The 23994-nt window shown below is 45.9% G+C and overlaps 1 protein-coding gene across 2 annotated transcripts; it reads right to left on the reverse strand.

Annotated features, from left to right (window-relative positions):
- Positions 1–1414: 1414 nt before the first annotated feature.
- LOC308374930 (actin nucleation-promoting factor WASL-like) lies at positions 1415–22970 on the reverse strand. 2 transcript variants are annotated; one of them, XM_080850915.1, is made up of 12 exons: positions 22600–22970; positions 16320–16454; positions 16121–16207; positions 15464–15560; positions 14226–14249; positions 10773–10953; positions 8259–8301; positions 7068–7221; positions 6751–6768; positions 4798–5390; positions 4161–4266; positions 1415–2804 (listed from the first exon to the last, which is right to left on the reverse strand). In XM_080850915.1, exons 1-12 carry the CDS (start codon positions 22702–22704, stop codon positions 2743–2745), a joined length of 1605 nt encoding a protein of 534 aa, XP_080707041.1. In that variant the 5' UTR covers positions 22705–22970; the 3' UTR covers positions 1415–2742. The 2 variants fall into 2 exon arrangements, with proteins under 2 accessions (XP_080707041.1, XP_080707042.1); XM_080850916.1 differs by lacking the exon at positions 14226–14249.
- Positions 22971–23994: the final 1024 nt, after the last annotated feature.

Genomic DNA, 23994 nt, shown 5'->3' on the forward strand with positions numbered 1-23994 from the left:
AACACATCCCTTGAGACCGAATCAGTGGAGCACATCCATTTAAGGTTAATCCCCATACCCACAAGTTATGTCATTGGAACTCGCCCCAACCTTTCTGAAATGTGTTGAGGGAGTGCATGATTTGTTTCAAATGCTGATTAAGACATAAATCTGATCTTAGTGGATCAAACTACCGATCCGGCATCACTCCCTGCCACAGTAATGTCATAACACATGAAAATAACAATAACAAACTAACAAAAAAAGGGATTTAAGATTCAAAGGCAGTTCGGATCTGTAGTTGCACCGTATATTCTTTATGACCATAAAGATGTGAGTGTTCCACAAAAACAAATCCTTTACAGGTGGAGTTCTGATGGCCTCAGACTGGCTTTTGACCAAGCCCCCATTGACCGGTGTTCTGACTCAGCTGGATTTTGAAGATGCCAATAGGACAGTGGAAAGTGCCATACCTGCACTAATCCCACTCAATGCAAGCGTAGCAGACGAGCGGTGAGCTGTTGTTCAGACAACCAGAGTGTTGCCTTGACTGAGAGCCCATCACGGCCAGGCGGCAAGGGAGATTGTTGTGACCTTTTGGCCAAGCCAAAGGCACATGCTCTCGAGCATTTTTCACACCTCAAAGAAAAAGCAACATGACCTATACACCCTCATCTCCACAGCAAACTATTGCACTCCGGAGTGGCATGAAGTCTAATCTGTTGCTGCATTAGCTGGTGACAGAGGGCCACATTTCAGGGTCTAATTGAAGCAGCTTTTTAAGTATGGCTTCATGTCAGTATTTGGAGCTGTTCAAATGTGACACTATATTCTAGTCAGAAAATGAATCACATGACTTGAAAAGGTCAGGTGTTAATATTGGAGGGACATTACCTGAAACTGCATCTTCTCACAGACCTCCAAACAAGATTAGTGTAAAAAACAAGGCACATCTGTTGAGCGATTAATCAACCATGTTTACCAGCGTTGAGAGGTGCACAGTGGCATCCTGTGTGTGTGTGTGTGTGTGTGTGTGTGTGTGTGTGTGTGTGTGTGTGTGTGTGTGTCTGGCTCCTCTGTCAGTACACACCATGCTTAGGGGATGTACCTAGAGGGCTGTGCCTCAGAGGTCTCCAGAGAGATTGAGTTCAAACACCAAAGCCCAGAGGAGGACGTTAAAAACAACAGCCATCCACTTTAGTACACGTGCTACAGACACACGAGTGCTCACTCTCACTCACTCACCACACACACACACAAGGAAATGCACTCAGCACGAACATACCTACAGGCACTAGTAAACTTTGCCTGTATGCATGCCTGCATATGCACATATACAAATGCACACACACATACACACACACGCGAAATGGTTACTGACAATTAAAAAGCACAAAGAGTCTGTAAATATTAACATTTATTTGAGTGTACGACTTAATTCTTTATCCAACCTATGTTTGAAAGTCTGATGTCTGTGTGGTTTCTTAATGCAAAGCTATTTGCTGTTGAAGAACAACCAAAAGAGAAATTGATAATAAAACTCACAGACAACAACTGCTCTCCTTTAAAAAAAAAAAAAAGAGAAACACACACAAATCATTCTGCATTTGTTGCTACTAGTGTTCCCATGGTCTGTCAGTAGCCACGTTCCTGCACGTTACCTCAGTGAATCAAGCTATGGCCCCAAGCTAGCGCCCCATAGGGGAATGAAAGGGTTAATGTAGTGTTTGTGAGCAGTGGCCATTAGTCACGTGATTCAGTTATTAAAGTAACAATGTCGCAGGTTGGCATGATTTAAAAAAACAAACAAACAAACAAAAAAGAAATAGATCACAGGAACGACGTTCCCTCTTTCAACCATCGCTTACTTGAATGCTGCCCTGATGACCCATGTTTCGTCTTCCGAGTTTCACAGGGGGGAATAACAGATATACATGACCACATTGACTGTACGCTATGTGTGGAAATATTTTTAAAAACAAACAAAAAAAAAAAAAACTGAAAATGATGCACCTGTAGAGGTCAAGTCACGGCCTACGTGTATGCTGTAGTGTTGTGTTAAGTCAGATCATTTTTTCTCCGTAGTGGATTTTCTAAGGTCGTTCCAGAGAACAGTTGTTTGTTGTTTAAATACAGTTATGATATTGCCCTGTTCCTATGTAGTGGATATCTGCTTCTTTCTCTTTTTTTGTTTCTTTTTATCTTCTCAATTCGTGCAAAAATATAACAGACTCATACTCTTGAGTAAATTTACAAAAATCAATTCACCAACAGCAATGGGCCTCGATATTCCAAAGAGCTGATTCTTGAGAACAATAATAGTGCTAAACTAGATTTTGATAAGAAAAAGAAAACATTTGAGTACAGAAGAATAAAGGTATGAAAATAGTGTTCTCACTTTTGACTGACATTACAACATTGAGGGTTCCGTCAGATCGGATCCATAGTTCTCCCTTCCATAACTGACGAAAAAAAATAAAAAAAATAATCAACTCTACAAACCAAGTAAAACTTGATGTAAAATTGCACGTTAATATACGGAAAAAAAAAGAAAAGAAAAAAAAAACTTTACAGAGGATGACAAACCTTTACAGATTAAATGAGGTATTGCACAGATTAATGATAAAAAAGCTTAAAGGCAACAAAAATATACAGAAGAAAAAAAACTGATAGAACATTTACATTATAATTTGAATAAGATTTTAGAAAGTCAGGAGCAATTTAGTGTCATCATTATTTAGGGAGAGGGCAAGAGGGGGGTCACTAGTCATCCCATTCGTCATCATCTTCAAAGTCTTCCTCTTCTTCATCATCATCATCTTCATCTAATGCAACACAGGGAGGGGAGAATGTATCAGTTTAGATGCATTTGACCATTAAAACTTCATGCACAACAACAAATGCAGTCACACCAATAAGATGTGACTATGAAGGCTAAGTACTCATTTGACATTAGCAACGTGTTTCAGCATATGTCTATGTTGGTTAACTGTAATTAAATGTTTACACAAGACAGAAGATTGCAGTGATTAGATAAAAAGGGTGTTATAACAGGTATTACACATCTATATCTAGACAAAGAATCTTTAGCCTATCTGTAACCAAGGACCACTAAATGAACTAGCCTACCACACCAAGGAAAACAGACAGTGCTTCAGATTATACTGTGTCCTAGATTCAATATATTAGGGGTGGGAATCTCTTGGTACCTCACGATTCGTATCGATTCCGATTCAGAGGACAACGATTCGATTCTAGACCAATTATCGATTGTTAACCGATTATCAATTCTAAACCGATAAAACGATTATCGATGCATCTCGATTTAAAAAACATTTGAGTTTGCTACTCAGTCTCGAATCTGGGATTGCTATTCAGCAGTTGCTAATCACTTCCTACTTTGTGTTTGATAATTAAAGAAAATCAACAGGTAAATTACCTTCTCTATTTTCTTATTAGAGAAAAAGCTTTTCCTTGCCACAATTATGACTTTCTAGGAACAACGCAATTATCGATGCAGCTTGTATTTCAACACAAAATGGATGTAAAAAAAAAAAAAAAAAACCTTTTTTCTGAATCAAGACAGAATCGTTCTAGAGAGAAATCGAGGAATCGATATTTTTTCAAACCCCTCCAATATATGTCCTCTTAAAATACTTAGCACTAAGTTAATAAAGACTGAAAAATATTTGTTCCCAGCCATCCCTATCAAGTATAACATCATGGGTGTGGGATGTGGGATGGAATGCACATGTGTTGGTGTACATTTGGCAAGTGTGTCTGTGTGAGTGGGACTCAAACTCAAATAAATCAATGCCTTTTGCCTACTGCCTAATGCCCACTGCAGGATCGAAATATGAACTTTTGAAAGCCTATTCTCCATATAGCTGAAGTGTTTGGGGAACCTGAGGTGCAATGAAAGCACTGTTCTGAAGCAGTTCTTAAAGTGGTTTCAATCACATGCCAGGCAGACCTGCACAAGAGCATCACCAACATCCTGTATTTTACAACACCTGTCTGCAGATCCCCAGCGAGTTCTCCCAGTTAAAGGCCCCATGTCTGAGGTTCAACATGAGGAGAGACTCCACCCCCACCTCCACCTTCACCTTTCTTATGTCTATGGTTCAACATGAGTAGAGACCCCAAAGGTTTGAAAGCTTTGAGGAGGAGTTGTTGCTCACCTGAGGAGTGGATGGCCTTGCTCCTTTTCTGCATCACCTCCATCAGGGCACCAACGATGCCCGCGGAGGATTGGGTGGATGGGGCCGATTCCGGGCTATCAGGCACCTGGGAGAGCAGGTACATGAACACATCAGCCCACGTCAACCCATCACATGCTCACAGCTCTTAACATAATTGCATGCCAAGGTACTCTGCACTTTAAACAGGGTTTAGTTTATACTCAAAACACTTTATAATGCAGCACAACAAGATAGATAGAACAGAAGAAAGTCAAAATTCATGTTCCCAACAAAGTGGAGATCTGTGTTGAACACTCTAGATGAAGCCTTTGTAGACATCGACAATTCCTCCACCGCAAAATGAAATTTTGAACATAAGATGTATTCATGCGTGGACTAGTGTCGATAGCAATAAGCACGATCAAGTTCCCTAGGAAAGTTCTGTTCATGGAAGTACTTCACTTTTTTCCATTCAACCACCTCTATTTCTATGCTAAAATAAAGCGGCAGACCATTGCCTTAAAACATTTCGCACGATATTAAGTTTAACTGACAAAACGACAGGGATTTCAACACGAAGTAACAATCATCGACACATAGTCAAACGGAGATAGCAGAAGTGGAGGCCGCCACTGACCGTCTTGAGCTTCATGCCCTGTCGTATTTGGTCAAGGAGTGCGTCCCGGCCGACACCGGTGGCCACAGGCTTGTTGTTGTTCTCCACCTTCTTCAGCTGGGTCCCAGAACGGATTTGATCCAGCAGCGCATTCTTGCCGGGCCCGGTCGAGGGAGATGTGTCCCCGCCGTTCTCAGGCAGCGGGGGTGGCCCCGGGGGAGGGGGGCCCGGAGGGGGTGGAGGTGGCGGAGGGGGTGGGGGTGCTCCTCCACCCATTGAGGGAGAGGAGGCTGAGGAGGCCGAGAGAGGGGGAGGTGGGGGAGGCCCGGGCGGAGCACTGGAAGCATGGGAGGGCTGGGGAGGGGGAGGGGGAGGCAGCGGCCCTCTGGAAGGTGGAGGTGGGGGTGGGGCTCCCATGCCCGGTCTAGAGGGTGGAGGGGGTGGAGGGGCCGAGGAAGGGGCTCGGGAGGGTGGAGGTGGAGGTGGCGCTCCCCGGCCTCGCGCTGGTGGAGGAGGGGGAGGGGGGCCCGCGCTGTGGTGGGGGGGCGGCGGCCCCGTGCTGTGGTGGGGTGGCGGAGGTGGGGGGCCTCCACGTGAAGGTGGGGGAGGGGGGGCTGGAAATGAATGAAAAAAGGGAAAAACTAAATGTGAGATTTCACTTCAGTAAGACTTAAATTAGCAAAAAAAAAGGAGGATCTTTCATATTCCAAAAGAAACCAGAATAAGCAAGCTCCTTGAACACACACACAGACAGACAGACAGACAGACAGACAGACACACACACACACACCTCACTCTCTAACTCTAGTATCACACGACGCACTCAAGAGATAAGCTCAACTCTGAAACTCACCCGAGAGCTTAAAATAACACAAAGAAAACATACCAGACTTGAAACCTTAACCAGGAAACGCAGTGGGCACACATGATGCAGTGTTGATCTCAGCCTCTGCTTGGTGCCCTCCCAGCATGGCATACGCTAATAAACCCCCCCCCCCCCCCCCCTCTGCAATGACTGGGCTTTTAAAAAGAGACTCCCAGAAGTAGCTCAGAGTCTAACATCAGAAACGTTCTATAGCATTCTTGATTAACTTTGTAGTTGTAAACTATTTGGACTTCGTATCGTATCTCCTTTGGTAAAGTAACTACCCCAGAGTGTAGAGGCAGCTGATGAGCAGGGCAGTGAACAGGGCAGTTATCCTCCAGCACTTAGGCTTTGGTGCCTATTTGTTTCTGTTAAACTGATGAGACAGTTTAACCAACAGAAGAATTATAAGGAGGTAGAAAATAAAGAATTGGCTCCTGGTGACCAATCACACGCATGACTAATATTTAATATAATTAATGGCAACCTTACCCATGTTCTTGTGTTTACATTCACCCTTCTGTTAGTGGATTGGTTAACTACGTTTCCCATAGACCCCGTGTGATTCTGTTGTGTGTTCTGAGACAATGAGAGAAACGATACGCAGATCTTTTTAACTCTTCAACTAGGAGTCGTCTCCGTGTTTTCCTCACGCTTGACTTCCACACTGGTTGACCACGTGTACTCTTGGATGATTCCGGAGATCTTATCTATGCATTATCCTATGGGCTGTATGTATTGACACTTGTCTAAGCAGGCTAACTGCATGTTAGACACAGCATTGCAGGCTAAACAATGCTGTACATGCCACAATTACTTCTACCACCAGCAGTTCAGCTTTTTTAATTTTATTTGTATTTTTTTTACACAAACACAGTCATATACCATATTCCCATATACCTCAGGAAGGTATGACCTATTCGCCTGTAAGCCTATTGGGCCCGAAGCAAAACCATGCTAAGGTGACAGCGTGATGCTAAGGTGACAGTGTGATGCATGCACACAGAGCAGTTATAGTAAGCTGAGCATGGTTGTGCTTGGACAGCCTAAAGCACACATTAGAGGTCTAAATTCACTGCAAACCCATGCAGACAGGGAGAGCAACCTACCATACAACCTTGGCGACCCTGAGGTGTAGAACACACACACACACACACACACACAGAGTGTATAAACATGTTAATCCTTTACTGAGGAGCCTCTGTGCTCATATGGATCTTAGCAGCCACCACGTCTCACACAAACACACACACCTATGCAGAGATGCCACAGGAATTCTGCAGCGTCCTGCTGTTCATACACTCAGCCTGCCAAAGATTCTCTCACACACACACACACACACACACACACACACACACACACACACACACACACACACACACACACACACACACACACACACCCCATCACAGAGATGCCAACACACCTTGTCTGCGGAGTTCATTTTTCACTGCCTCAACACCGCCCTTCTTCTCGATGAAGTCGTAGATGACCTTGGAGGTCTCCTTGTCTTTGAGCTGGGCCTCAGAGATGCCACACATGTCAAAGAGGTTCTTCAGCTCAGGGTCAAGGTTGTTCAGCTGGGGACCAACAAGACACAGACGGCACATTTAGACAGTTTGATGGCAGAGAGATAGTCAGTTAGAACCATTGAATACTTGACAGTAAACTATTGGTCTACACAAATTACTTCTTTGTTCAGCTGGGGACCAACAAGCCACAGATGGCGCATTTGATGTTTGATGACAGTTTGATGGCAGAGAGCTAGTCAGTTAGAACCATTAAATACTTGACAGTAAACTATTGGTCTACACAGATTACTTCTTTCCGGTTTAGTCCTTTAGTAGCATTGAACCCGGTTCAACCTGTGACAAAATATGGTCTTTCGCACAAGACCTCCACCACAACAGCATTGCCACCTGGTGGTAGAGGAGAAACTTGACTATGTACTCGTGCCAGCCCATGTTTTCAGACTTAGTATTCAGATTGGGTTTGGAGATTAAACTGGATTATTACTGTTATTTCTGATACCCAATCCAGTATTGGATGTCTGTGTGTAGTGACCTACGTGACCTGGTGCTACGTGCTTGGAAAAGATTTCTAAACAGACATGGTTTTCCACTATGGGCTATTCTGTGCTGCCTCATCCGCTGCCAACGATGTGTGGAGAATGAGAACTGTCAATCATAAGGCTTGGCACCGTGTTAAAAAAGCATAACATGCCTCCTCCTTTCCAATAAAAATAGCACGTAATACTTCCTTCTCATGACTTGGGCATGCAAAGTTTTTTTTTATTATCCTCTTTTTTTCTGGGAGGGGGCAAATGGATTATGAGGAAACAGGTTTATGATTACTATTTTTCGCCTCAAATCTGCTTGTGTAATGCCTCTGAGCAATAAGCAGCAGGCTTTGTGACTCTGGCACAGAAGAGGCTGCTGACTTCTGATGTGGTTGTTGACAGCTGATAACTGGCATATTACGGAGGAAGTCTTAAGCATTGTCTTAAGCCTCGCATCCAGCTAGCGTCAGATCAGATTTGGCACTTGTTGCCGCTGCGCTGGGCTACACATTATTAAAATGCCTCAGAGCATCGCCCAACGTTAGCAATCATACTCACATCGAAGCCTGTGTTTGGGTCCCAGCCCACGTGTCCAATGTGCCTGGGGAGAGAGAAAGACAGAAAGAACACAAGCTGTCAATATACATCATTTACAGGACAAAACCCAAGTACCCCACCTCATATAAACACATGTGCACACATGCATATATGGGCCATTCTACCGAATTCGTGTAATATGCAGTCCCTCAACAATAAAAACTATTTACAAAACAATTAGGTATTTAGGCATAGATATTTAATTAGAAAATGTTATGGTCTATATAAACCCAATGCATTACATGAGATAGTGATAAGCTAAATATATACAAAATCATCATTTATAGGGTACTTTCTATTGGGAAGTAGCTGTCCCCAACCCTGACATCTAAATTTCAATGCCTTTAAATAACACTTTTCAATTTTTTTAGATTTTTTTCAATGATTTCATTTCAAAGATCTTTATGATTGGGTTGAAACAGAACTTGGAATATTTAGATTTATTGTGGGTTTAATTTTTAAATCAATTTTCTATACTCAAAAAAATCATGTCCCTAGTTTTCATGTCACTACCGAAACACAAGAGTTTTAGTCCATTGGCTGAGCCTGTGTTTTAGCCACGACTCTGCATTTTTGACCATGCAGTGACACTGCATCTCTGACCCTCATGGTTGAATGGTAAGTAGCTAAATCCCATAGTTTTTGTATAAATGTGTTCCAAAGTCTGAAAATCGACGTGTAACCTTAAGAATTGTCACTACCGAAACGCATGTTTTCTTCAATTAAGTAAACCTTTTGGGGTTTCATGGAAAATCTTATGTTTGTATGTGTGTTCACCTCTTCAAAGATGTATTTGCATGCCGTGTGCTTGTTAGAATTCTTTATTTATGCTTAAAGTTAGCTAGAATTGTCACTACCGAAACATATGGTAGTGACCTGATGATTTCAGTAGTGACAAAATGAAATGGTAAGTAGTTCAATCCCATAATTTTTAAATAAATGTGTTGTGTGGACTAAAGGGCGGCCCAGAGCACCTTTTGGAAGATTTTGGGAGAGAAATGAACATCCATCCAACAGTGCAGTCACTACCGAAACACTGGATGTCACTACCGAAACAGTGCAGCACTACCGAAACACAGGATGTTTTGTAAAAAATTAAGTATATTGAGTAATCAACTAAATTGTTATGATACTGATTGGATTAATGTATGTTCAATTTCATCAATGAACAACTCTGGAATCAATATGATCAGTATTTTGCATTGTACAAAGAAATATTGCACTTAGATTTTGATGAATTGTATAAATTGAACTTGAAAGTTTGGTAAAAAATTCATTTTTATGGATTTCATTGTAAAAACCTTCAAGAAATATTTGTAAAAATACTCTTCAGAGAAGGGAAGGAAACACAATCTGAACAGGTCAATAATAATACTTTTTTACTATAGTAAATGTGATGTTTCGGTAGTGACAATTTTTGGAAGAGGAAAAACATTCCAACACATTCTGAAAATACAATATAAAAATTGACTGTTCTTTTACTAGATAAGTGTACTTTAGATATGGTACAATATACATACGGACAAAGTTTTGGGAATAAAACATAAAAAAAATCAAAATATTTCCGACCTGACTTTGCACCAATTCGGTAGAATGGCCCATATACACACACACACACACACACACACACACACACACACACACAGTGGTTAACAGTGGTTTATAAGGCACATGTGCACAGTCAAGAATGTAAAGCTGAGGTATTTAGCAAGTGCTGTTATCTAAATTGAACCCTGATCAACTGCTTGCAAAGCAGAGACGCTAACCACTACACCACCATGCCCTCACAATAAGCCCCATGCCCTCACACTAAGCCCCATGCCCCTACGTATGTCTACTTGTTGTATGTTAACATATCAGGGCAAACAAGAACAATGCAGCTCCTGTAAACCTGTAAACCAGGCCACAGTGACATTGAGCCTGGGACCTTCACACAGTGATAAACTCAAAGCTCTAGCGGTCTGGTGAGGTCAGATGAGGGCATTCAGGGACCAGGCTGGTGAAGGGGCAGCCAAGGTCACCATCCTGGATGGCAGAGATCACAGAGCTTTCTGGGTCGCCATACCGACACCACTTTACACACCATTCCTGAAAATACAACTATGTTTTCGCACCCAGGAACGTCACGTGAGCTACACATTATGCAGGATTAAAGGGCTTGTGTTATGGCCTGTGCACTGGGGGATTGGCCCACTGAGGAATAGTCCTCACACAGCATATCAGCGTCAATGCATTTAAAAAAAGAAATGGGGCACGAGACCAGGGCTTGGTTATCATTCACATTCTCAATGGGCATTAAATATTACAGGATTAAAAGCCATTCCATCACATTTACATTCCACTTATCGTCTTATGTGCTCTGAGGGAATTGAAACTGTGTTGGAATTGGGATTGTGTGTGCTTGCTAGTGGCACACCAGAGCAGCTAGACAGAAATGCTTTGAGAAGGCAACAAATGAATAAAACAAATCCTTACTGGAAGTTGCTGGGCGTGCCAATATCAGCCTTGGTGAGTTTCTTCCGTTTGCCCTTCGCCTTCTTCTCTTTCTTATTGAAGTTGCTGTGGACAATGTTATTCATCTGGGAGTTGTTATGGAAACGCATGTTGTTAATTTCTGGGTTTTTGATATCCACGGTGGCCATTGGCAAGGTGGGTCCTGTAAGACAGATGTCGGCATGTCAAAAACAAATCCTCATGCCACAAAACACATTTTTTCCCCCTGAGATCAAGGGGTGGTAAAAAGAAGTGTACCATGGAAAGTTCACATCAGACCATGTGAACATGCCATGGTTTAGATGCATGGGAGTAAAAAAAAAAGTGTTGCACCCTTCTGTGCATTTAGAATGGACAATTCGCAGACACCCTGCACTAACAACCGTCCAGCTCCCATTTTACAAAAGGGCATCTACAGCCCAGTCACGGCACCATTTCCATTAGGGACTGCCAGCAGTCTGGGAGAACAGCTGGGACGACATGAACAGCTGGAAGGGATAGCATTGAGGAGATCCTCTCTGAGCAAACACACACTCTCTCACACACACACACACACACGCAATCCTTCATGGCCACAGCCGAGAAGGACAACACAAAGAGAAAACGACATCAACGCCAACCTGCTAAGACCAGCCAACTAAAGCCCAATCACACTTCCTCCGTTCAGTCTTCTAACAGCTGCTGTCATTTCCACCGATGGAAAAATAATCACAATCGTATGAAGAATCAACCAGTCTTCTGTCTGTCAGCTCTCCGTCCTGCTCTTTGACATGGGACTGGGAGCCACCTTACCTTGGCTCTCGTGCCCAGTCTGCGAGCACCCGCTGGGGGCATGTGAGGCCACAGGGCTGGTGGCACTTGGGCTCTGGGACCTCGAGGAGCTCGCTGGAGACCCGCCCCTTCCCAGCAGGAGGTGGCCCACGTCCAGTGGGGAGCAGCCGTGACCGTGCCGCAGCGAGAGTCGGGCGGCCGGTTCCGACAGGGGCCCATAGAGCTCATCCTGCGGCAGCACCAGGCAGTGCAGTGGCGCCAGGCAGCCGCCCGACAGCGGTACGCCCTCCGCCAGCTCCTCGGACGGAGCAGACAAGAAGGTGGTGCAGAACATCATCTTCATGTAGTTTCTGAAGGAGGGCTGGCATTGGGTGCCAGTGATGGCTGGGGAAGAGCTCCCGCTGTCTCAACTACACGTGGACACCCACACTGGTTTGTCTTTATAAGCACGACGCTGAGTTGGTCGGTGGTTGCAGTCCTAGCGACTGCCCTGCATCTGACAGACTGACAGACGATGGATGGCTCGCTCTGGTATTATCAACCCTTGCTCTGGGGGCACTTTTAGGTCATTGCACTGGTGCCTGGCAACGCCTCTCCCAGCGGGCGGCCATTGAGTTCCGCCCCGTTCCCCGGGGAAGGGGGGGGGCCCGTAATCCCGGCGAATTACACACCGCCACTGGCTTTTTACATAACCAGCAAAGCCATCGCTAATCCCTCCCCTACAAATCTCTCAATTTCTCCTTCTGAAACGTGATAAATCTCCAACCGGCTGGATGCTGCCCATAACAGCAGAGACCAGAGAGACGCCTCAGACCCAAGGGCTTCCAGAGGCTCAGTGTCCAGGTTCACAGATGTACAGTCGAGGGCTTAACCACTGACATCTACTTATCTGGAACGCTTGTGCCCAGTGGCTCGAGGTACCAAGAATCTGACCCTGACTGAAGCCATGTTTACCACTCCATGTCACTTAACCTCACGCTACAATTTCAAGCTAGCTACCACCCAATTGACTCGTATTAATACCTAAGAACATAGAAGAAAAATCCTCTAGTCTTTGCTCAGGTCCACAGAAATAAGTTGTGGATTGTTAGCCACAGGCGGCCATTTTTTCTCTCTCTTTTTTAAAGGTCAGCAGGAGAGGACTGATTTGTATCAAGGAGCAGTAACCTTGGCTGTATTCAAATACAGCGGATGCTTCTAGCGCCATATCTGGTCACTGAGCTTGAAGCAGCCGGGAGGAGGAAGCCAGCAGTGGACTTCCTCCAGGCGCCCTTAAGTTGTGGTCTAGCACCAACAACTAACCTTTCCACGAGCAATCAAAATGTGCTGGCTCACTTCTTACCCACTGCAAATACACGCTTCTCTTAGTCTAGCTGTGGGTGGCTTATGTCGGTATAAATGATTCTGCGTGTGCTTTGACATGCATGCACACACACACACACACACACACATTTAACCTCTGGGCACAGCAGAGGAGCCTATGCTAACAATGGACCCAGAGTTGTCAAAACATACCCATGCAAATCACGGACTCCTATCTAACGAGCACGCTGGAAATGTCACAGAGATTAGACCGACGCCCTCCCTACCCCCCCCCCCCCCGGCACCATGTAGTTCACGGGGAGAGAGCCGTCAATGTTGATGGGCTAAGAGACCCATTAGCGGCTGCAGCCCAAATTCTCGCTAAACGGATTAATATTTGTGTTCTACCACCAGAGCTCAGTGTACACACAGTGCTCCAAGGTGACTCTGGCAGGCAGGGGCACTACATCAACAATAATGAGAAGGGATGTCTCAAGAGGGGAGGGGTGTACCAAATGAAACGTATGCACTCTTTGAAGCTTCAGCCTTGTCTGAAAAGCCAGGAGTTTCTTGACCAGCGTCTACTGGAATTGATGAATAGCATGAAGACTGTAGATGCCATTAGTTTGGGAACAATGTAAGCTGGTGACTGACTTTGATGGAAGGTAAAGGAAGGATTTTTTTTCCCTTTTTCATCTCACAAGATTAAGAAGTTGCATAACACACCCACACACACTTTCCTCCAACATTCACACCATATCTGGGATGGGCCAAGCCTGGGGCAAGGGGGCAAGGGAGCGGCTGTCGCTGTCACAGTATGTGGTGGGAGGGCAACGATCACAGAGAAGATTACTCCGCCAAGCAAAAGTGTGTGTGTATGTGTATACGCTCATACGTGTGTGTGTGTGTGTGTGTGTGTGTGTATGTGCGTGTGTGTGTTTATGTGTACAAGTGCAGGCATTTTTTAATCAACATTAGATGTGACACATCTTGCCCAGGGGTGGGGTCAGTGTGTGAGTGGTTAGGGTGAGGGTGCGGCTGTGGGTGTGGCTGTGTCGGCCTGCGTGTGCATATTACCGCCTGCAGAAATATTTATCTTTATTTAAACGAAACCGTGTTTAATTGATGAAAACAGAAGGGCTGTGCATTCCACATATCTGTAACTAATGCTCAGCAGAGTCTTTACAAAATGGTTTATGCCATATCAAGAGATTTGGTTTCATTTTTAATTCATTTTGAAGTGTGGGTGGCTTTGGCTCTCTCTAAGCCTGCCTGGAGAATTTAGCAATATCAAAAAAAAGCTCTACCCCAAAAAAATGACACTGAATGAAATGAAATGGAGGCAAGTGATAAGGAACGTACCATTTGGTGGGTCACGTCTCTTCTCTGCAAAAACAAAATTAAGATGATTAAAACAAATGCTGCTTGGCGACGGTCAGACGAACGCGTTAGTGAACTCGAGTGTGAGTGAGTGAGGAAGAGAGAAAGAGACGGCGAGTGCAAAATGTTTGGCGTTTTAGAAGGAAAGGATTTAGGTCTTCTGAGTTAGTGTGTTTTATTTAGGTGTTTTTTATAGCCCACAGGACAGGTGTATAAGTGGAGAAGGTCAGACAATAAGACGGAGTATAACGTGACATATTTGGCAGAGTGCACGAGAGAGAGAGAAATAAAGATAGACTAACAGAAAGAAAGGGGGAATTTTCAACCAAGCAAGAGAGGAAAAAAAATGCAAATAAAAGAAGTTTGTCAGAAGCCAGCCCTGAGTTCCCCCTGCTTAGGAGACACACCATGAGGCTTTGAGGCTAAGAGAGAGAGAGAGAGAGAGAGAGAGAGAGAGAGAGCGAGAGTGAAAGAGAAAGAGAGAGAGAGAAAAAGAGAGAGAGAGGGAGGAAGTGCCTAGACCCTTGTGAAACTCCAGGAGCCCCAGCTAGTAAAAAGTGCTGACTCCACACGTCGACCCTCACGGGTCCCAGAGACTTCAAAGCAAACGAGCGAGCCGACAGTGACAGGAGAGGCCAGCAAGGGCCCGGAAGAACAGCAGACTTCATTAGAGAGGGCCCAAAGAGAGATGGAGGGAAAGAGAGAGAGAGAGAGAGGGGAGGGGGAGAGAGAGAGAGAGAGACAGAGAGATGGAGGGGAGTGGCAGAGAGACAGAGAGAGATGAAGGGGAGAGAGAGAGAGAGAGAGAGAGAGAGAGAGATGGAGGGGAGTGGCAGAGAGAGATGAAGGGGAGAGAGAGAGTGAGAGAGAGAGAGACTGACTAGATGGTGATGGAGCTAAACAGGTCTGCTAGAATAGTGTGGGGAAAGAGAGAGGAGCCTTTGAGTCAAGGGAGGTGAGTCATCATCCCAGCTATGTGAACACAGAAAAGGAGAGAAGATGAAGAAACTCTTGCGCATATGGTGAGGAAGACTAAAGTCGCTTGAGTGGAATAAAGAAAAGGGAAAGAAAAAACCAGACGCTGTCAACAGTGGAAGCCATCAGTGGAGGGGAAGGGAGTGTGAAAACTGTATAAGGGTGAGGAGGGAGGGGGGTGGAGAGAGGAATAGTGAGAGGGACAGACTTTAGCAGACGAGTTAGCACTGACAGCTACCACTCACCAGTTTTCCTCTGCCGTCTCGACAGCAGGTCTGTGGTCGTGTTGCGGAAGCGCTTGGCCTCTTCCTCACTGGCAAAGTTCAGGCCAATCTGGCATGACTGCAAGTGCACACACACACACACACACACACACACACAAATGAACCAGCTGAATCCCTTTGCCAATGATATAAATAGCAAACAAGAGGACAGTGTTCCATTTCTCAGTCCAAAACATCCAATATAATCCACTATAAGTCACAGTCACTATGAGGTCACCTTTATGTGTAGGACACAGCCTCCTCCTTCAAATTAATTTCAAATACATTCAGGCAAAACTACATGATTCAGTATTAATGTTCAGCAATTAGCCAAACGAAAAATAAAACAAACTGAAAAAAAAAAAAAATCACACCCACACACTACCTTCATAATTTAAACATTTCACAACTCCACACAGCTGGTGACTAAGCTTTAGGCTGAGGATCCTCCTGTTGCCAGGCAGATTCCCATCAGAACGTCCTTAAAAAGTCTTATCGCAGGTCAACAGCACATACCTCATGGTCTATTGAGGTCTTATGCACGACCGGGAAACACAGTTTTTCACTTAAACACAATGGGTATAGTAGAGACACAAAAGTGTAGACGACAAGACAGCTTCGAGAATGAGAAACACCTACATCTCCTGGGAACGTTAGGAAGTATGTCCTGGAGGGGGTGACGGTGAAGTTGTTGTAGAGTTCCTGCTCAAACATGGTCTTGCCCTCCTGAATGAAGCGAGAGAGAAATCAGAAATTCAGAAATGAAAACAGCGTGACGGCACCATCCACGCGAACATGACTTGGTTCTTGACAGCTGGCTGGTGCATTGTGGGCTCACCTTAACGTCGACAACCCGGATGTAGTAGGACCTCTGGGGGTTGTCTTTGACCAGACAGGCCACGCCACAGCACTTCTTCACCCAGCAGCCATTCCTCTCGCCTGCAAACACCTGCACCACTCCAGAGGCTAGGGTCTGAGCACCAAAGAGAGAGAGAGAGAGAGGGAGGGAGGGAGAGAGGGATGGAGAAAACTGTTAAATTCTCATTAAGCACTGCGGTGACTCTGCGAGTAGGACCGTAATCTCCATGGATTCCAAGTCAGTGACCTAGAAGACAGATTTTATGTCTCACTGTTTATGGCCTACATTCGCACACATATGTTGCCCCTCCATCCCTTCCTTCCACACACACACACACACACAGATGCACGCACATGCTAATAAACACAGGCATGCACGCACACACAGCCTGCATGTACTGGCACACACACACACACACTGCATACATGTACTGGCACACACACACACACACACACACACACACACACACACACCCCCCCTTTCCAGTGATTGGTGTTTTAGCTGCGAAACCCACGGTCCTGGCCATAATTATGCCCTTCGGTTTCTGCTGACACGCGCTCCCCTGAGCCACAGTGCCACTGCTGTCAGTCTCTCCACCCAACACAACCGCGGGGCCTTGGAAGAGAAGAAAAGCCTCTGCCCCGGCCTACGGGGACAGGAAATGATGACGGAGGTGTCGCTGCCGCCACCGCCACCGCCGCCGCGCTCCGTTGCGGACAACTTGGGACACGCGGAGCTCCTGTGGTTTGGAGCTTGGTGGAGTACCGCAGAGCCATACATCACCGCTGACACATAAAAAAAGAAAGAGACAGGGAAGGAGGGGTGGACAGGCAAAGAGACAAGCCGTCCTCCATGGCTCGCTCTGGGACAGCACTCTTTGCCAATGCACACGGAAACACACACACAGAGAAAACACACACACACACACTCACACACACACTCTCTCTCTCACACACACACACACACACACACACACACACACTCTCCCTCACACACACACACTCTCTCTCTCACACACACACACTCACGCTCTCACACACACACACACACACACACTCACACACGCACGCACACTCTCACGCACACACACACACACACACTCCCTCCCACCCACCACCCACCACACATACACAGACACACACACACTCGATCACACACACACACACACACACACACACAAGTGTCTTGGCAGTCTCCTCACGCAAGTGTGCTGCCAAGCTGCCAGTGATGCAACGACGAAAAGAAACGCTTGCTGGAGTCAGCTCAGCTAATAATAATGAGGAGGGTGCGGGGGACAGGGTGCACTTCCTTGATTGCGTTAAAAACCAGTCAGGTTCATAATCACAACTCATAAGAAGTGGTACCTAATACAGACAGGAGCCAGGGTCAGAATAAGAACGCAACCAGATCACCTTGAATGCCAATGTGAGCAGTGCGGAAGGATGGGGAAGTGAGAAGTCATATGTGGGGGACATTTGGATCCTTGTGCAACAGTCCCTGCTCTACAAAGACAAATTAGGTCCATCTTTTCATGACAGGGCTGCAGTTTACATGACTAAAACTGACTTAGACATATCTAAGTCTTTCATGTTTTGTCATCAAATATAACATTCCGAATGATCATTAAGAAGAAACATCACGCACTCCTGCAGCATTTCACACTATGGAAATGTGGCCGTAAAGGCTAACTGCAGACCAAGATGGTGTTAAACCGCTGAAGAGAGACGGTCACCTGGGGAGCTAATTGGAGTCCACAGGACAAATTGCCGTTCAGGAAATGCCACTGTTAGTTTGGAGTAAAACCACCAGCTTGGTTTAAGATGATTCAAAGGAAGAGAAGGGAGAGGAAGAGAATCAGACAGAGAGGGCATGGAGAGAGAGAGAGAGAGCAAGAGAGACGGAGAGAGAGAACGAGCAAAAGAGGCAGAGAGAGAGCGACAGAGAGAGCGACAGAGAGAGAGACGCAGAGTCAGGCAGACCAGGGTCCAATCCTGCCAAGAGCTATGGCTCAGGAATGTGGCCCAAATGTAGGGTCGTGGAGGTCTACACTACACTGGGGGCCTGTTAACACATTTGAACACCTCTACTGGAATCTAGACAAACACTGCTCAAGCTCCGCTGCTGGTTCCAGAAGCAGAGACGGGTCTAGAGGAGCCATGAGAACACACAGACCAGAGGAGAGAGCTCCAAATCTCTTGGATGGCCTCTTAAAAAAACCTCATTCTGCAATACAAAAGGCAGGAAAAAAAGAAAGGCAAAAACTGCTAAAAGAACCAAGCGATTCTTAAAGCTGAGGCATGCTAAAGTCGACGGTGAGCTGTCCATTTACTACAACCTGCTGCCCCTTGCTTTCCGTCCTTCCCTCCCTTACTTCCTCTCTCGCTCCCTCCCGTTGCAAAAGTATTCAAATGAAAGTCGGGAGTGGATTTTTATCAGGGCTGAGCAGGAGCGGTTAGCGGAGGGGCTGCAGAGTGCAGAGCTTTTAATCTCCATCATTACTGGCGGATCCAGAGTGTGCCCACAGGGAGAAGGCAAGGTGGAGATGGGCTTAATGCCGGCTCCTGCTCACAGCACTGCAGACTGAACCCACAACCTTTCGTTTGTGTGTGTGTGTGTGTGTGTGTGTGTACACACAATATATTATTTATAAGAGTAAGTGTGTATAAGGAGTAAACATATAGTCCATGTACAGTAACATTTACTTCTATTCATTTAGAAGATGCTTTTACCCAAAATGACTAATAGTTCAGTGCAGTTCCATTTTTTCATCACTATAGTGTGCCTAGTGGAACTTGAAGCCATTACCGTGGTGTTAGCACGTAGCCTGCCAGTTGTGCTCCAGGAACACTACGTGTTAAGAGCCCTTTGTGCTCCCACACTCCAGTCTCTGTGTTAGCATGCAAACTGCGTCCCTTCCCTCTTTAACCGAGGGCCGGCCCGGGGGACAACAGGGCCGTGGTGGAACGTGATCGCCAAGGCAAAGCTGGCAATCGTGCGGAACGGGGGAGATGTCCTCTCTTACGCAACGGCAGCAAAGCTCGTAGCATGGCCCTGTCTGGCCAGGTGCGGTGCGGCACAGGCCCGACCCGGTTTCTAAGTCTGATTACAGGAGGTGCACAAGCAGCTGTGGAGGAGGAGGAGGAGGAGGAGGAGGAGGGTGTCAAGCAATAGCTTTCACAGCTTTACAAATTCAGCTGTCCTCTTTCTGGCCATCATTGGAGCCAGTGAGAGTATGACGTGCATGCACAAAGAGACATAACGAGACACAGGGAGGAAGAGATGAAGAGACAGAGCTACACAGAGATCATGCCACTTAATCTGGGCGACTCATGCACCACTTCTGGCTCTGCAGAGACTAAGGGAGGCCGTGGTAGAAGAGGGAGGAGGAGGAGGAGGAGGAGGAGGAGAAGGAAAAGGAGGGGAGGGGGGCTCTCAACCAGGAGTGAGGCCGCTGGAGTGACCCTCTGCTGGAGCAGGAAGTAAGGAGAGGGGGTGAGAGAACCGGAGAGAGCCGGAGAGATCAAGAGAGGCACGTTTCTGCTGGCCGCTTGGCCGGCGCGGCACAAAGCCCTCAGTGAGACCCACCGCAGCACTTCCTGCCGAGGGGAGAAGACTGCTGATCAGGCAGCTCTCCCAACTCCCTGCATCGGCTCCCGCTCTCTCCCTCGCTGCTTGCCTCAATGGACCAGTGTGTGTGTGTGAGAAAGAGAGAGAGTGAGTGAGTATGTGAATGCGAGTGCAAGTTTGTGTGTGTGTGTGTGTGTGTGTGTGTGAGTTTGTGCCCATCTGTGTCTGTGAGTGGGTGTGTGTATCTGTCTGCACAGGAAGAACTGGATGCCTTTCACCTTTACTTTCTTGTGACGGCAGACACTGCAGAGGGAAACAGGAGCCCAAGAAACAGTAGAAGCACAAATGATGCTGTGCCTGTGCAATACAAGAGAGAGAGAGAGAGAGAGAGAGACAGAGACAGAGACAGAGAGAGAGAGAGAGAGAGAGAGAGATAGGGAGGAAGAGAGAGAGAGAGAGAGAGAGAGAGAGAGAGAGAGAGAGAGAGAGAGAGAGAGAGAGAGAGAGAGAGAGAGAATGAACAAGGAGCAGAAAGGAGGCTGAGTCAGTCAGAGAGAAACTGAGAGAAAGGAGGGAGAGGAAGTCAGAGTAAAGGACAAGAGAGGTTACCACAGAGAATAGGAGAAAAGGCAAATGAAGGAAAAGCCAGAGGAGTTGCAGGAGGGCGTCCCATGTCGTACTACACAGAAACTACACAGAAACTGAATTCCTCTGTCGTGCGCAAAGAAACTTCTTACAATACACCCACCACAAACATGAAGAGACAGGCCGCTGGGGCGCCGTGTCACTGGGGAGAATCAGGCTTTTTGTTACCAGAGCTGCTACACATGACACGTCAGGGTTGGACGAGGGAAGGGGAGGGCGACACAAGAGAGAAATAATGCAGATGAGTCTCTCTTACTTATGCAGTTCCTTTTTTTCACCCAACGTTTTCTTCATAATCGGGCCATTATGTAATGCGTAATCGCTAGTACGCAGCCCATTTGAGCTTAATTTCACACACTCATTCCTACACACACACACACACACACACACACTCCAACGTATAAGAAAGTATGACACTCCAACTTGTAAGAAAGGACAGCATGCCTAGGATGCTTCACATGCCTAGACTGTGGATCACATGGGGGGAGGCAGTGACATCACCGTCACAAGGCCAGTGTTGTCATGGTGAGCTCTGTGACACGGCTGCCACCATAAAACAGTGCAGGTGCTGGGAGACGGCAGGTAGAGGCTAAGGGTTGATCATGTGACTACCCCACCCCACCCTCAGAGGCGGAGGAGGGTCCTTTCTGCCCTCTTCACACTGGATCATTCTTGCAGGCAAAATGCTGAATGAACAGGTATGAGGAAACGTGGTGTTGTATTGCTGAGGTGTGAAAGGTCATCTGAGTAGGCTTTCTCTGCAGAGGACATAAAGGCTCTCCAAGGCAGCACACACACACACACACACACACAAACCGGTATGGAGGCCTACAGACATACTTAGCCAAGCCTGAACATTATGCAACACAGCTTGCCCGTACATTCGGAAGCAAATCTGATTAAGCTTGTTGACTAAACAAACGCAGAAACCAAGTGGCATGAGCCTAAAATTAAGGAGCAGCACCATTGGTTTCTTCTGGTTAATAACCAACCTATTCAGAATTGCCCGTGGGAATTACACAGGCGCCTCCAGCTCCTGTCCTTTAAAGAATCTTGTTCAAAATACATTAAGTTTTCTCCAGGTGAGCCAGACTTCATTAGATTCAATCTCCAAGGCTTTGGAAAATAAAACGTGAGGTCAGTAAACTCACTGTAGGACCACCATGACATGTGTAATGGGGCCAATTAATCGGCACAACTAGCAATACTACTAGGCTGACTGAAAGAAAACGGAGCTTGTGCGACATTCATTTGTAAGGAGCTCGTGTCATGCGATGCTCAATTAATAAAACAGACTTGTCGTCACCCTGGCGACCTCCCAATTTATCGTTCTGCGAGACTCAAGAGGAAGACAGTCGTCAATTTTCCGTCAGTGGCAACTTGTGTTTAAAAGGAGCGCCGACTGCCGATGGACAAATATGACATGTGTGTTGTATTCGCAAAGTACCTGGTGGTTTGTGGCTTGCTGCCTTGATTTTAACGTGTTAGCATGTAAACGTAAGTTACAAAGGCGACTTGCGAAGCCAGAAACAGGAAACGTTATGTAATGACAAACCACAACGACTCGCTTCCCAGCAAATTGACTTTCCAGATCCAGGTCTACGTAAACAATCCCTAAGAAAAGTATCTTAGCTATCTAGCTAGCAGTAGCACATAGTCGCTGATTGCAGGAATTTCATAGTCGATGTAGGCCGCAAAGCTTGGCTGAAACTTTTCACCGCCTTGATGACACCAACTCCCGGGATGTTAACACACCCGTGCTCCTGTGGTGTGTGCACTGCCATTCCCAACACATTTGGCAATTATCATCTTATGCTATGTTGACTGATCACTCATTCCTCTAAAGCTCGGACAATTGCAATAACTATCGTGACAAACATACAGGCAAACGAAGACACAACCAAATATAATATAACGTTAACAATGTTACAGGTAGAGATAAAAACATTACTGTAACGTTTTCGTGAACACCGCAGGCAGGACCAAAGACTGGTAGCGCCAGCTAAAGTGGCAAGCTAGCTAGGTTAGCGCTAGCTAGTAAACTTACGCTGCATTTCCTTCCCAGATGATTGTAGAGGCTCTCGTTTTCTTGAGGGGTGAGGAGTAATGATCCCACACTTGGGGGCCGCCGAGTCGGCGGATGCCCACTCATACTTAATTGTCAGTCAAAAACAGAATATTGCGAACTCAAAGAGAGAAATTTAAAGACAGGCAGTCATTGATCACCGTGGCCTGCAACCGGACCCTCTCATGGGTGCAGGTTTCTTGCGGACGAAGCGTGGTGAATGTAAAATCCTTAACTTTCCAAGGAGTCTTAGACACAGCGCAGACGTTCCTTCGACTTCCGAAAAAGTCCAGTTAGCTTTGGTGTCCCACAGTCCCAAAAATCTAAACTTTCATCGCAACTCAGACAGCAACATCGACAGCTCGATCCAACATGGCAGCAGCATAACGCAACATTGCGCATGACAGGGGAGCCACGGCGATTCTGAGTTTATTTACGTACGTTTAGAGCGCTGCGACTCTCGCGAAGACCCTCGCTAAGGACAGACATTTGACATACACTGGTAACAACAGGAAAACGACAAAATTATCTAATGGTTGTACTGAGAGAGAAGGGTCGAATGGGCATCTCCTCTCGGAGAGTTAGAAACGCAAATGCACCGTGAGAATGTCGCCCGCATACAACAGGGCGGAGTCTGCAGGAGTGCGGTTGCCAAGTTTATGTTATGCTAATCAAGGAGAGCGAGGAATGTGACGTGCAAATATGCAGAAAAACTAAACATATGATGTGCTGTTGATTACTACATAACTCTACAGATTTTTCCTAAAAAGTGAATCGCAGTTTGATTTTGAACTCTGACATTAAGAAAAGACTGACATCATTTCAATATTATAAAATAATAATATCATTCCTCTGAGGAATTTGGCTCTGCTCCAGTTGGTACACATGGCCTTGGGGGGCATCAGGCTGGTTAAGTGGTGTTGGTTCCATACCCTACATGCAATATTAATAGAAATATCTCATCTACCATTGAAAATAAATACAAAAACACAGGTTGGATTAAGCCAAACATTTACACTGCCAGACTCTTCACGTTTCCAAAGTCTGCTCAAGCTCTGCTCCGCACACTGAGCAGAAGGGGACAATGATGCATATTTCATAATTCTGCCCCAAGGGAGACAAGATGCACACATGCACACTGCTCAGTACACAACCCCGCCTTCAACAAAATGTGACTAACATTCATGCCCGGCCATGGAGATACAATGTGGGTCAGAGAGCAAGCCCCAGTGAAAGAGGAATTACTGTTACTATCGTGTATGGAGTAGGCTCTCATTTCTTTGAACAAGTAACAGTGGCCCAGGGCTGGGAACCAAAAAAGAAAAAAACATACATGTTCTTAACTGTACTATCCTAAAAGAAAAGCACTAATACAAT

The sequence above is a fragment of the Sprattus sprattus genome (assembly GCF_963457725.1).
Source record: "Sprattus sprattus genome assembly, chromosome: 14".
Lineage (NCBI taxonomy): Eukaryota > Metazoa > Chordata > Actinopteri > Clupeiformes > Clupeidae > Sprattus > Sprattus sprattus.

What these genes read in the sequence shown, in the direction of transcription:
- LOC308374930 (XM_080850915.1), bottom strand. Translation starts at nt 22,704, where the DNA reads ATGAGTGGGCATCCGCCGACTCGGCGGCCCCCAAGTGTGGGATCATTA. An exon ending in TCCTAACGTTCCCAGGAGAT is followed by an intron (nt 15,561 to 16,120) that starts GTAGGTGTTTCT and finishes GTGCACTTGCAG; the next exon opens with TCATGCCAGATTGGCCTGAA. An exon ending in GGCACGCCCAGCAACTTCCA is followed by an intron (nt 8,302 to 10,772) that starts GTAAGGATTTGT and finishes CTCTCTCCCCAG; the next exon opens with GCACATTGGACACGTGGGCT.